At 29.0% G+C, this 14719-nt stretch overlaps 1 protein-coding gene across 1 annotated transcript; it reads right to left on the bottom strand.

Annotated features, from left to right (window-relative positions):
• Nucleotides 1–4128: 4128 nt before the first annotated feature.
• On the bottom strand, nucleotides 4129–13326 carry LOC111037619. Its single transcript, XM_022320284.1, has 3 exons — nucleotides 12603–13326; nucleotides 7855–7961; nucleotides 4129–4967 (listed from the first exon to the last, which is right to left on the bottom strand). Exons 1-3 carry the CDS (start codon nucleotides 12869–12871, stop codon nucleotides 4672–4674), a joined length of 672 nt encoding a protein of 223 aa, XP_022175976.1. The 5' UTR covers nucleotides 12872–13326; the 3' UTR covers nucleotides 4129–4671.
• Nucleotides 13327–14719: the final 1393 nt, after the last annotated feature.

Raw genomic sequence — 14719 nt, 5'->3', positions numbered from 1 at the left:
TGGGTACCTTATGTTTGTGAAGGCCCATTTAAGAGAAAGTGGCCCAATATCTTCATGGCACACCCCATACCAAATTGCTGCTCACGCCTATGATCACCCCTTTACAGCCATAATGGTGACTGTGAATAGACGAATTGGTTACCATTTGGCCGAATCAGTTCCCATTTGAAAAAGTTATTTCACTAAAGTTCGCCAAATTGGTTCTTTTTTAAATGTATGACGATCCCACTACTGGACACTAGTCGAGTTGCTTCTCGCTTTTTCACTAAGTACATTTCCCTTCTCAATTTTACAGGCTGAGTACTGTCAACTTTAAAGTAGTCATGGTTAAAAATATGCATTAAAGATCGTTGAAATAGAAGTCAACTAGTCATCTGTCATCACTTAGGTAAACGAAAAATATAATAATTTAAATTTTAAATTAGTTAGCTGATAGGTTATGTTATACTAATAATCTTGAAAATTTGAATCAAACTTTCTTCAAATATTCTAACTGTGTAAGTTTCCCATTAATGTAGGTATAGACAGTCATATACTTTTCCAAGTATTAGTGGTTTTTTCTTGTTTGCTGGTAAATGTCCTTGTATTACTACTACAAAATTTAATATAATTTAATTTTTAAATACTGTTCAAAGCCTTCAAAAAATAAACAAATATTAGAATGTGTTATGGTAAATTCTTTAAATGATTTCTAATATAAAAAATTGCTAAAAATTCTAATTTAAGCTATTTGACTTTAAATGGGGACCAATTCAGCTCATTTGAATAAAATACGTTTTTTAAACGAGAACCAATTCGGCATGCGGGGTAGGAACTCGGAAAACCAATCTAGTACCAACCTAGTGACTTACTCAATAACAAGGTACACTTAACATTCTACGGTGGGTAAAGTAAGACTCACTACTGATATAGACCACTTGTGTATTAAAAGTAATTCAATTAATAAAAAAAAGAAAAAATTGTTATTCTAAAAATTATTTTGTATCGTCCATATCAAACAACAATTGAATTAATAAAATTAGTGATCAGTGGCGTCGTCCTCGGGGTTTCAGGTACATACTCAAACCCATCCTCCCATTGAAATTTGTCCCTCTAAATTAATTGTATTATTTATATTCAAAAAATGCAAAAAAATGTATCATACATTATATTTTGTAATATTAGGTATTATAATATTTTAATATTATAATACTTATGTCGTTTTAATATGGTATATTCAATGCTAATATATACAATTTTTCAGTTTTTTTTCAGTTCAATACGTTTTTAACATTATATTTTATGGATTACGAGTTTCAATATCAATCATTATTTATTAGGTAATATTGTATAATATGTAAACAAGTAGATGGAATAGTGATGGGTGGGGAGTCAGAGCCCCCGCATGCCTAGGTGTGTACTGTGTACCCATAACATTTTTTAAGACTACACCACTGCTGACGATAATTTTGGGACAATGTGAATTCAACAGCAGACACGGTACAAAATAAAATTCATAAATCATTACTTTATTTCTGAAAATTGGTGACTAACACAATGATTTACTGACTTTACTAACTTAGTCGACTCAACATTTTTTTTACAATTACCTAGTTGATATGAATAGCATTAGTAAAAGTATAGAGATACATCATAATATTCACATTGCAGTACGTGATAAAGTCGAAGTTGTATATTATCAAAGAAGAGATCACGTTTACACTAATCTTAAAAAACACGACTTGTTTGGACCAAATTGTATGACCAGTTTGCAAAATAATTTTAAATGTTGTTACAAGAAGTATGAACTCGTTTGGAACAATTTATTATATAATACAAATTATAAACAGTATTTTCTATATTATTAATTAGCTTAGGATGGTTAACAGTATTGATATTTTTGAATTGTGTTTAAAATAATATTATACATATAATATAGACATCGCATCTAGTCTGTATAATAGATACAGATAAAATATCTTATATATTAGAGTTGCTAGAAGTCTCATATAATACTGAAATATCCCTCTCTTAAGTTAAGTTAACTGTCGTCGGGACACCAAACTACCTCGTTTTCCAAAAAGTACACACTTATTAAATTTTTTATATCTATTTTTTGTGTTGAGATATTAAAAGCATAAATAATTAATCGTAACAATATGGCAGTATATTCCTTTACTTGTGATACGTTATCACCATCCGTCGGCCGTGGCCCGTGGCCGTCCCTACCAATTTCTTGTCCATTAGGTTGTTGTCACTGTATAATGCACAATACTATAAATAATATGCTATGTCTATCTATCTAGATTCTAGAACATAGATTTACGGATTAGAAACTTTATCAGAAATATAGACATTTATTTTGAAACCAGTAGAGAACATGGTTATTGAAATGGTTATTTTCCAAATTTTAAAATAATACCTAGGTAGTTGATTTTTTAATGTGCGTAACGGCTCAAATACAAACATTGAAAGAATTTTCTTAAATTAACTTAACATGTTCTTAACTTATGGTTTGAGTAAAAGAATAAAATAAAAACACAATTAGATATAGCAATGTTGATAGTGAAGACTTGAATACCTGTCGTCAAAGTATTACTGAATTCAATGATATTTCAAACTACGCAATAGGTACGTAAGTAAAAAGAGAATTATTACTTTTCACCACCTGCAATTATAAAAACTTGTTCTGCTGTAGGTAAGCAGATTAGTGTAGGTACCTCATAATTATTTTTCTAGTAGAAAAAATGCTTGAATTTTCAATTTTGTGTGTGGTTTCTGGTAGAAATTAGATCCAGTTTACAAGGAGGGCATCAAAGTAGAAAACTCCAAATAATTTTCAAAATATTCAGAAAAACAAATTTAAGCAAAAAAGAGTATTTTTTATTTTTAATATTAAATCAAAAAAATTGATTCTATTTGTGTAGTACATTTCAAAAACAAATAACCATGAATAGTTTTCATATTTTGAGTTTATATTTGAACGAAATTAGTTATTTATACGCTTTTAGTTATTTTGTTATAATTTAAAAATATTATTCATGGGTCTTAAAACTTTCAATACAATGCCATATTATTTTATACACAATGACAATTGCATATTATGCAATGTTTCATCAAAAAGTAATTTTATCTCCCGACCGTATTAATAATAGTAATAAATAAATAATTTGAATACCAATTTGAATATATCATGAAATATACTTGATGTAACATAGACTGTCACATCGTTTTCGCTCAGTATCATGTTTATTTATCAATTTAACACATACATTAGTAAATTACAGTGACTTACTCAATGACGAGGTATTATGAACAGTCGATTTTTTTAAGCAATTGTATAAGCAACTTACAAAAATCCTTGCATACACTTCAAGGTTTTCAACTTAGAAACAAAAATTGTATTAACATAAATCGAAAAAAGGTTGATCGTTTCAATTGTCTTTAATAGAACTTAGATTTATTGAAACTTATATCATTTTAAGAACATTCTAGTATAAATATTTGATTAAAATGTGTCTTAAATTAGTCGTAAATAATTTAATACATTCATTTATTACAATTTCTTTAGTAAATATAAAAAAAAGATAATCGATTTCATTGAAAACTGTAGTGTTCTCAGAGTAAATATTTCTGATTTACTGCCGTTTTATGTTGGTTATTCCCAATTTTTAAGTATAAATATTGATAACTTCAACTTTTGACTTAGTGTCTATTATGGAATCCAACTAGAGATCCACTATTCTACCAAAATTTACAAATTCACTCAAAGAATGAGTTTTTGTGGTTTAAAACTTGAAGCCAAAAACGGTATTTATTATGTACACATATGTACATTATATCTCAAAATTCAAAACAAATTTGGAATAGTACAATATAGGCAGTTAAACTGCAATCGTTTATTTAATATTGTTATGTTTATTTTTAAAATGAACCTTTGCACCTAATTTCTGTAAATTATAGTAAGGCATTTTTTTTATACAACTTTTTTTCTGTACAAGCACATTACAAGTAATTTTTGCTAATTATGAACATCATGCTGTAGACGATTCACACACTCCTTTCAATTGGATAATAAGTTATAAGTATTATAGGTTATAACAATAACTATTCAAATCTATAATATCCAATAATCTAATGCTATCAAAATAGTGCATAATATTTCATCGTAGTTTACTCTATGATTGTTATGCACAATACTCAGGTAACCAATTTATGGTACGTCGGAATGTACCATATTGGTGTTGTAACGCAGTTTGTTCATCGACCATTTGAAAAAGATTAATTTTGTCACAGTTTAAATGGGTACATACAATAAGCACGTGGCCACTTTAGTCAGATAGGTGTTTAACAAAATAAACGAAAACAAGTACCTATATATTGGGGTTGGTTCAATCAAACGTCATCATGTTCAATGCAAGATCCGTTTACTACATAATATTATATTGACAATAAATTAAATAAATAACACGTACAATATTTTAAGTCAAACCTATCTAGTATCTATGGCTAATATAAAATAATATAGGTAGGTATATAAATTATGGTGAATCGTCACATAAACTCGTTTCGGGTGACATAATATCATAGTATAATATAGACTGTCATAAATTCAAGGGGACGATTTCTGGATGGGCTTATATTCTGCGAACGGCCAATTTCGATCGCGCGTGTTGTGGTATCATTGCGACTTCAATACGCGGTGTACGACGAGTACAGCGGACCGGCGGTGGTGCGGTGCGCCAGCAGTGTCCGCTTCCAATGGTGATGACTGGCCGCTGGTGCGGGTGGCACGTAGTACTCGTACGAGAAAATCTTTTTGATGTTGCTCATCAGTGACACCATTAGCGCCATTTTGCTGACCAACAGCGCTTTTCCGCCCAGTGTGGACATGAACATGAAGCCCATCGGTATCAGGACGGCCGACATGATCATGTACGTACCCACGATGATCGGAAACACTCTCCGGTAAGCGTGACGTCTGCGCCCTGCCGGAAAAAAAATTTAAAAAACTCGTCAATATTATTTTTTATTATATTTTAAAAATCATAGTATGGTATCGGGCAGGGCTCTAAAGGTAATTTTTCTTTCTAGAGGTTTATTATATGGGTACCTACAGTTGATTTTAAGCGCCTCTTGTAATATAGCTAATATAACTAATATAACTATTATTATGATTTTAAGTTATGTCCACTTGGTCCGACATACTTTAAAATGTAAAATTTTACACTTAACTTCACTTCAAAATATAGGTAATACAAAAATTGTGTATATTATTGAATATAAACAACATTGTTTACCAAACAATACCTCGATAGGTACATGGCGTACTTATACTATGTTATGTTGTCTAATAATAACTTACAATAATGGCTTATGCCAGTAAATATATTTTGAATTAATTGCTTATTCGTGTTTGAAGGGGCTGGACCATAACACGTTTTAAGGAGAAATATTTATTATCCAGGCATTTCATAAAGCATGTACATTCACCGATGTGTTTCGAATAAACTCCAATTTTCGGATCTTGTACATACAGATATACTATATATACAACATAGATATTATAGTAGGATGATATTACAGACTACAAATAATTCTTCTGTATGTTAAATATTGTCCATTATGTTATGCATTAATTAAAGGGAGACAGTGTTATTTAATCAATTCTATGGTGTTTTGACCGGAAAGTGTATGCGGGTTTAACACTATTGCCAGGCTCACACCAAAACGGGTGCCCAAGTTATTGCAATGGGTATGCCATGGGTCGTGACAGTTTTTTTTCACTGAATTGGTGTGCGCCCGTCCACTTAGTTGGATGTGACATATTCTATATATTATTTATTGAAACTACACTAGAGAAATATCTAGTTTCCGATATTGAAATCGGATAAAGGGCTGAATATTAGTGATTTATTCGTCATGCAATTATGATAGTAAAACATTTCAAAATATTTTTTTATGTTCTATAATTTTAGCATATTTTCTCACTTCATATTAATTTTTAAAGAATTATTTATATAAATACGAGGTACACCTAAATAATTGTTATATAATAACGCTGATGATTAGTGTGTCATAAATCATAATAAATACATTATACTCGCATAATGCATGTATATTATATTATAATACATATTTTCGTATAAATTTGATTCTCCACGATGGAGTGGCAAATCTATATTTTTCACAAAATCTACAGCCCACCTGCTGTGTAATAAATAAAAACGAATACTAATTTAAAATGTATTACTGAAAATGTGTTACTGAAAGAACTAACCTACACAAAAAATATAATAATATCAAATACATGATTTCAACCACATTGCCTACTTTGGGGGCATTCTTATAATAATTTGTGATACCTATTATTATATATACTACCTTTATTTTATTTTATATCTATAGATTATAGAAAATAGTATATATAAATATGTATTTAAAATACTTATTGGATGCCTACAAGAGAAACGGCGTTTGTTACCTTTGTATTGATATCTGTAATATACTCTCAAACTAATACGTCACTTGTATTAGTTAAAATTTTCACCTTTTTTACATATATTAATTGTACCTATTTATTTATTTTTAAAAACTACAGCATTACACTTCTTTCAGACTGTCTAGAATATTGTTGAGTTACATGAAATATATTTTTTAGAAAACTTTGGTAAACATTTTGTTTGGAAGATATTATATTTCATTCTCACGACTCAGGTCTGTGAGGCATAATGAGAATTCTTTAATATAACCGTTGTATTACATAATTTACATCGTTGTCAAGGGGATTTGATAATTGATGCAAACTGTTTTAAAGGATTTCTATATAGGCAATTTACTATGTGTTTGCGCCTTGCGAATGTGTGCGTAGTAACCATTAGTCTGCATGATTTAAAATATGAAAAATAATCGAGGGATGCACCCGTAAGCACATGTCACCTATTTTTAGTCGACAAATTATATTTTTAACTAAAAAATAAGAAATAATTACCCGACGTGTCATCAAAACTAGATTTGTGATAACAAATCTGAAAACATATTTAAATTTATTATGAAGCTTACAAATTGTTTCAATTTCGTATAGGTAGTTATTAATCACTGTTCAATTCTCCAAAAATACTCTATTTTTTACATTTTAAAATCAACTTCAAGGGAAAGATAAGAAACGACGTTTGGAATAGTGTGGTGATCGATTTAAAGTAAACTTCATAAAAAATATAAATACTTTTCAGATTTCACATCACATTATCGGATTCATTCTTTATTGATCTAAATCGTACTGTACATGGACAAAAATAGGTATGTTTCATCAAAAAATTGACCGGTATGATTATTTGACGAAATCCATAAGTTATTGTTGGAGTAATTTAAAGTTTTTCACCGAAGTATTTCAATAACACCATGCTATGACACTGTATATTATAGTAATATTTAAGACGAACAAAGGACTTCGAATGTCTTCTGTTCATAAAAACGACACGGAAACGAATCTAATTTAATTTACATAATATAATATAGTACTGCACCTTTCATTATATCATATTATTATATTTATATTTCTATATCCATGTATAACTTATAGACACATTACACAAAGTTCAATTGATTAAATAGAGTAAGTTTATTTTTTGCAAGTGTATGTTGTATATATATTATTATAGAAATTATTATACTTGTGTAGTTGTGTGCGTTATGCATTTATGCTATATTGTTTAAAACACGTATAGATGCCTATAAGCGGAAATAATGTATTGTACATTTATTACATTAATCAGTTTGTTTGTATTTCTTTGAAATTTGAACACACATAACTGCAATAGGTACCAAGAATGTGTAATATATATATTAATCAAATTATTAGGTACTGCAGCATACCTTCAACGGTGGCGTTATTATCCGGTGTCCATAGATCAATTTGCAATGAATGACTATCGATGAATGAAACCATTCTGTTGATTATGTCGAATGTATGATTCCCGTCGCTAAATAAAAAATTATTAATTAGTTCATTTTGTGCATATTACATTTAAACGCGAATCGGTAGGGAATTAATTAATTAATTCCATCAATCTGTATGCATATTTATTTATTTAATTATTATTGCCAATATCATCATAACGGGACGATCTCGGAAATTAATAACATTATACTATTATATTCCAACTTTATGAACAATCTATCTCGACAAACATCAGATATTAAAAATGAAGGGTCGGCTTAGAATTATGAAGACTAAGATTTAAAGAGGTTTTGATATCAGAGAATACTATTCTATAACTTTCCGTTTACAGTTTTGTATAAATTCAGAAAAGGCTTCTTTCTAAAGTATTGATTTTGAATGTCAATACGATTTTCTAGGTAGTTACAAGCTATTTAATAAACATTATGGTTAATGACATTTTATGATGAACCATAACGATAATAGGATTTCATACAACGAAGCTATAATGCTGCCACTTATAAGTCATTATATTAAATTTAAATTTAAATTTAATTATTATCAATAGCTCTTTGCAGTAATAAATCGATTTGTGGAGATACGGCCATGTTCTGTATAAAACAGAGTAGCAATACTAATGCTAGGCTTAAAAGTCACTGTGCCTTGAGTAGATAAGTTTGTAGTTCAAACGTCAAACATATTTGAACTGTTTCACGTAGATATTATTCGAATATTTTTAATTATAACTTAACTAATAATGATCGTAATGATCTGTTATAAATATTTATTTTTTATTTAGTTTAGATAAATTAATTATTGTTGAATGTTGAATGCATAAATGTGTATTATATTGTCAATCATTTTTTCAAAAAGTATTCTTGTGTTGGGAATTTAGTTAACTAGGTACCAAGTTATAAGTATTTTAAGTTTAGATGAATGCATGTTTTGGGGTACTAATGTGAGTATGTGACAGTCAAATCCTCTCACCTAAACGTTTAATACTTATACGTACTTATCTAACTAACTAACTACTAGTTCAACACTTTATTGTTTGTAATTATTCAAGTTTCATAAAAAAATGTCAAAAACGTTATAATATTTAAATACTTTTTGGGAAAATTAGTGTTTATCTTAAAAGGATCGCTTTGTTTTTATGTTTTAAAAATAAATTATCTTGTCAGTATGAACTAAAATGTATGATTTGAAATTAATAAGGTATTTAATAAGTTTTTGTTAATTTGAAAATGGTATATCTATATACGTCTTGTAAATTAAATGATTTAACACCACATCAATACAATATTCAGAGTATACCTACCTTTAAATGAAATTTATTATTAATCTAAAAGAATCGCTGAAACCAGAAACCTACAAAATAGTTTCTACTTATAGTTCGGTAGTTTTATTTATAACTATATCAGAATGTTTGTAATACTTTATTCAGACACACAATAAAAGTAATTTTATATAGTTGTAAGACGGCAAGAGTAAGTTTCATCATATTTTGATTTCAGTATTGAGTTACTTGGACTTATTTTTTGTATAGCATGTGGGCAAAGGCTAGCAGGTGAATCGAATTAAGTTTACACATAAGGGAAGTTTTGATTAAATAATATCGAGTATCACAAAATGCATGTCTTATTTAGTTATTTATTCGAAAGTGTGTTTTTTTATATCCGATACTTGATTACCATCAATTTTGAAAACTAATTGATTTAATGCGGGTTGGAAATAAATTATAGACCGATATCATTATTGTCAATAGTTTTAAAAATACTTAATGACTACATATTGAAAATAACTATATAATTCACCAATTCAAAAAAGTAATTTAACTTGATGCTCCTTTAAATCATCCTCCTCAGTGTGCTCCTACACTATATAAAATATAGTAAATATGTCACAATTTCCGTTCCTCTTGAATGGACAAGATCATTTCGAGGAAATCCCCATCATATAGTTATCATACAATCCATATCCATTTTAACTAAAAATCCATATTTGTGGGTAATTATAATTAATCATAGTCTCATGCTACTCTCTATCAGTTTTTATTATATTTTATTTTATATAGCTTAATTCTTTCGTAACTAATATAATTTGTATATCTTGAATATACCTCTATAATTAATTCGTATATTAAAATATAACGTTTGAATTTTAAACAAATTAAGGCCTTAATTGTGCCTTTTCCAGTACCTATTAGTTATAACAGATTTTCAAATGTCCAACAATAGGTATTTATGATATATAGTCATCACGATGCTTTTTATTGTGTAATATTTTATACACTATCATCATGTAAAGAAAGAAATACATTATTAATTTTATGTTTTTTTCTTCATATTTTTCATTGATCATTACAATATTAAATTGATGGTGTTTTGAAAATTTGATATTTTTGTAGGTTTCTTTTATTAGCTACTCCATTTCACATATTTTAATACTCTTCTTAATGTCAATTGTCAATACAATTGAAATATTTGTAAATCATTTTACATTTAACATCACAATAATTATATAAATGCAGAATTCTTTTTGAGTGCAATTATTGGCTAAAGCCACCTACATATAATATTTAAAGTGATAATAATAATTTATTCTGTGGATAATTTATTTATTGTTTTATTTTTTTATTAAATTAAACATACACGTTTAAATGATTAGAACCGTTAATATAACATCTTGAAATTAGAAACCTCGTGTAAATAAAGTTTTATATATAGACCACGAATTATTTGGACTTTTGAATATGTAGGATGTAAGTATTTTCATTAACACTAAAATATTGTTATTTGTTATTCAACTTGAATAATAATAATGCATTATTCATTTATTGGTTTATACATATTAAATATATTGAAATGCATCTATATTATTATATCATTTTATAGTCCAAGTAGAAAGTAGTATTCAGTTTAAGTAATACATTAATTACTAATTAACGAAACTTAATTAACAAAAACATAGTTATACTACACCATTAATATCTACACGTAGTTATATTTAATAATTTTATAAAATATTATGCACATTTTCAAAGTGTGGTAAAATAGTAGTAGAAGTAAAATATTTTATTAAAACTTATTTGATGAACTCGTGTCTCATGTAAAATTTTTTAGGTTAAATAAAAACGTCATGCAAAACTAACGAAATATAAGTATGTATTATGTTCCTTAGTTCTTGTGGTTAATTTTCTGCAGGAAAAAACACTATAATATAGGACTTATGATAATTTAACCTATATTTACGGCTATACTCGCGCAAAGTATTTTATCAAATTTCTCCAGGAAAAATCGCTGTATTATGTACGGGAAAAAATATTGTGGTTGATTTTACGTAATTTTCAATAATTTACTCGTAATTAATAACCGTGAAAAGTGAATTTAAAGTTAAAAATATAGTTGCGTGATGAAAGTATAAAAGCAATTTCATGAGACTGTAGAAACTATTTTAATTATGTTCAAGACAAAGCTTGTTATTGGCTTAGAGCTACGTGATTTTATCGGTGAGTATATTCAATGTTTACGGGTACCAATATTATTACCTATAGTGACTTACCTTATAAACGGGGAAATAAAATATGTACGTTGTACGGTATTATAATATTATGTTTAAGTGTAAAACGGACCTAATTTCATTACAGATTTCTTGTTTTTTTAGTTCGTTAAATTGTAATTACAATTTTAGTTGAAGTAAAGAGCCATTCATAAATCATAATTTTAATAAAACATATTACTGGATTAGCAGTAGGTATATAACTTTTATGAATATATGCAATATAAAAATTCAAATACAATATTTGCTCATGACATATTATATTATTATTTATATATTCAGTCACATAAAAAAACAATTTAGTATACGGTATACACTATACCATTTGGTACGTTTTGTGACAGGTGAGTAACAAAATAGTGAATCTATTATTCCGTCAGTAGCAGATCCAGAATGCGAAACTATACCTACGTGGAAGTATGACGTTACTGCGCAGTATCAATAAACTCAGCTTACCCAAACCAAAAAATGGTAATTCGCTGAAAACCCTGATGTTCGGAATTTTATCGGAAATTCTACAAATATCTTCAATAGAATTTGTGTCGAATTTCTAATCTATAGAGCTGATTGCTTTTAGTTTTTGTTGAAAATAAAAAATCATCTGTTTGTTTGAATTTTTCTTTGTTATATGGTGGTCGTCGGTGTTTATTGTTAAGTAATTATTTCCGACCCGCATATTTAAAGTATATCATTACTACTTCGGTCAGTGGGGTGCTCAGTTTTTTCGTGGGGGGAGATGAATTTTATTTTATTGACGGTTATACATATTATTTACATATATAGATAATAGATACAAATAATATAATCATTGTTACGCATATTTAACTATTTTTGGTGTAAATAGGTCTCCTATGGGGGGAGGAGAAATATGGCAACCTCGTCAAACCCTGTGAGCACGCCCCTGACTTCGGTGCTTTTGTGATTTGTGCCTTTAGAAATTTATTATAGAAATTTATTGGCAAATTTTTATACCACTATCTGTAAGTTTTTAATCTGGTAAATACTTATAATACCAGTTGTTGTTATTATTAATATATTAATAGTATATTATATTATCAAGCATACCTATGTAGGTTATATTATAGCTGGACTGCTGCAAGGTGATTAATACAAAATTAATACTTACTTGGCCGATCTGTCGGTTGTTGTGGTGGTCTTGACCAGGCGTACACCGTCGGCTATTTGCAATTTGTCCGATTGTTCCAACAGCTTAAACGTCCTGGCCACGTTTTGGGCCACACACTGTGGCCACTCGGCCGCACCGCAACCACGGAACCAATCTGAACTCGGCGGCGGCATCTGTCCAAGTTGTCGTCCAGTGGACGTCGCCACATCCGTCGCCACGGCCGCCACCGATGCCACTAGTACCATAGTAGTTGCTTGTAACCGATTCATTTTCCGTATACGGTCACTGTGCCTCAAACGGCCGTATTTAAATAGTATGCTCACGACGATCGGCGGCGATCGCGATCGTAATTCGAATAATCACAGCCGTCACGAATACGATTTATTTCATTTAATTGTCAAAATTATATACTATTGTCGCGTACGCGTATAGGTATATTATTACCTACCTTATAATTGGTAGTCACTGTACCTAGTCGAAGAGTTTCGCCGTCGACGTTTCCGGTTCAATTGTCTATCGGCCCGTGGAAAATTATTAACTCCGAGTTCAAGTGTTTTACGGACTTTGTGTCACACACACACACCGTATTGACGAACCAGTATTATACATGTACACCTGTATTTGTTATTAGGATTATCAGTCCAATTATCGTTTAGTTACATTTGTCCAGAAAATTATACTCGTCGGTGGAAGTCAGGGAGGCATAGCTAAAAACCAACTGAAGTATTTTCTTACATGAATACTGCTCAAAATGTTCATTGGAATAATACTTTACACTATATAGTACCTATATAGAATATTTTATTAAGTGAAAGTGATAAATATTAGGAGAACATTTTTTTGTACCTAAATAGGCAGTACCTAATATTTTTACACCTTACGATTAGTATTTTTATTTTATCATTTCTTTGGAACAAGTGACTTACAACTGAAAATCAGATAGAAAATCCTGTTGTTATTTTTTGTTGATTTTTTAATCATAAAAAGTCAATAAAAAATTACTTAAAACTATGTAACACAAACATTATTCTGTATTCAACGAAAAAAAAATAAGTTTCTTGTTTTTTTTTGTAGCTAATGGAATTAAGCTTAACTTTTTTTAGTATTTTAACGAATTAACTATAGCTCTGTTTTATTGATTTATAAACAAGCCACAAGGCGAAGCACAAGCTCTAGGTTTTTTTCTACAAGTAAATTAAGTCTTTTAAACTCTAAAATAAAATGTTTCATTATTGATTATCATTATAATGTTATAATGTTTTATTATATAGGTAGGTATATTTCTCAATTATAAAACGACATATTTAAATATTTCTATAGGTTACCTAACAGAATAGTCAACAGTATATGATAATAATCGTTGGCTGCTATAGTAGCTTATGTGTTATTATGATATTTTATACTAAATAATAGCAGTAGTAATTATGTTATTTAATGTAAATAAAATATCGTCAGATAACATTTTGAATATCAAATCGGTGATAGCATCTTCCTATATTTGGTAATAAAAAGCGTGACGGACGGATTGACACAACAGATATAAAAGGTATTCAGATTCTGTGAATGTACACTCTGCATATTATACTGAAATAGATATATATAACCTAACCCATCGAATAGCAACGATTACTATATCACATAATCTTAAATTACGTGCATGTTATACTGTTGCTAAAATTATTTTAACAAATATTTGCTTAATATAATTAGTAATTATTTTATTATTTCTCAATTTTTTAAGTCTTTATGAATTTTGATAGGTAGGTTAATTGAGGATACGTAGATTCGGCTTGTTCTCTTGCTGGACAAAGAATAAAGATATTTGTTGGAGATAAATAGGTAGTATAACAATTATGTGCAGATTGAAACCTTCCTTCAAAATGTATCTCTAGAACCACCATTGTGGCTAGGAATATTATATAAGTCTACCATGTTTCTAGTTAGTTGCGTGAATGATATATTCACTGGCCAAAGGTACGGGACTATGCACCTTACATGCATACTTACTTAATGACGTCGGATCGATTGGCTGTCTTTTCTTCGGTTGCCAAGTGTGTTACAAAGTATTTTAATACATTCCGGATCTAGACGGTGGCATCATTGTCCGGGGTGGGTTG

This window comes from Myzus persicae, unplaced genomic scaffold (assembly GCF_001856785.1).
Source record: "Myzus persicae strain clone G006 unplaced genomic scaffold, MPER_G0061.0, whole genome shotgun sequence".
Classification (NCBI taxonomy): Eukaryota; Metazoa; Arthropoda; class Insecta; order Hemiptera; family Aphididae; genus Myzus; species Myzus persicae.
Note: the sequence above shows the minus strand (reverse complement) of the source record. Positions and strands in the feature narration are given on the sequence as shown.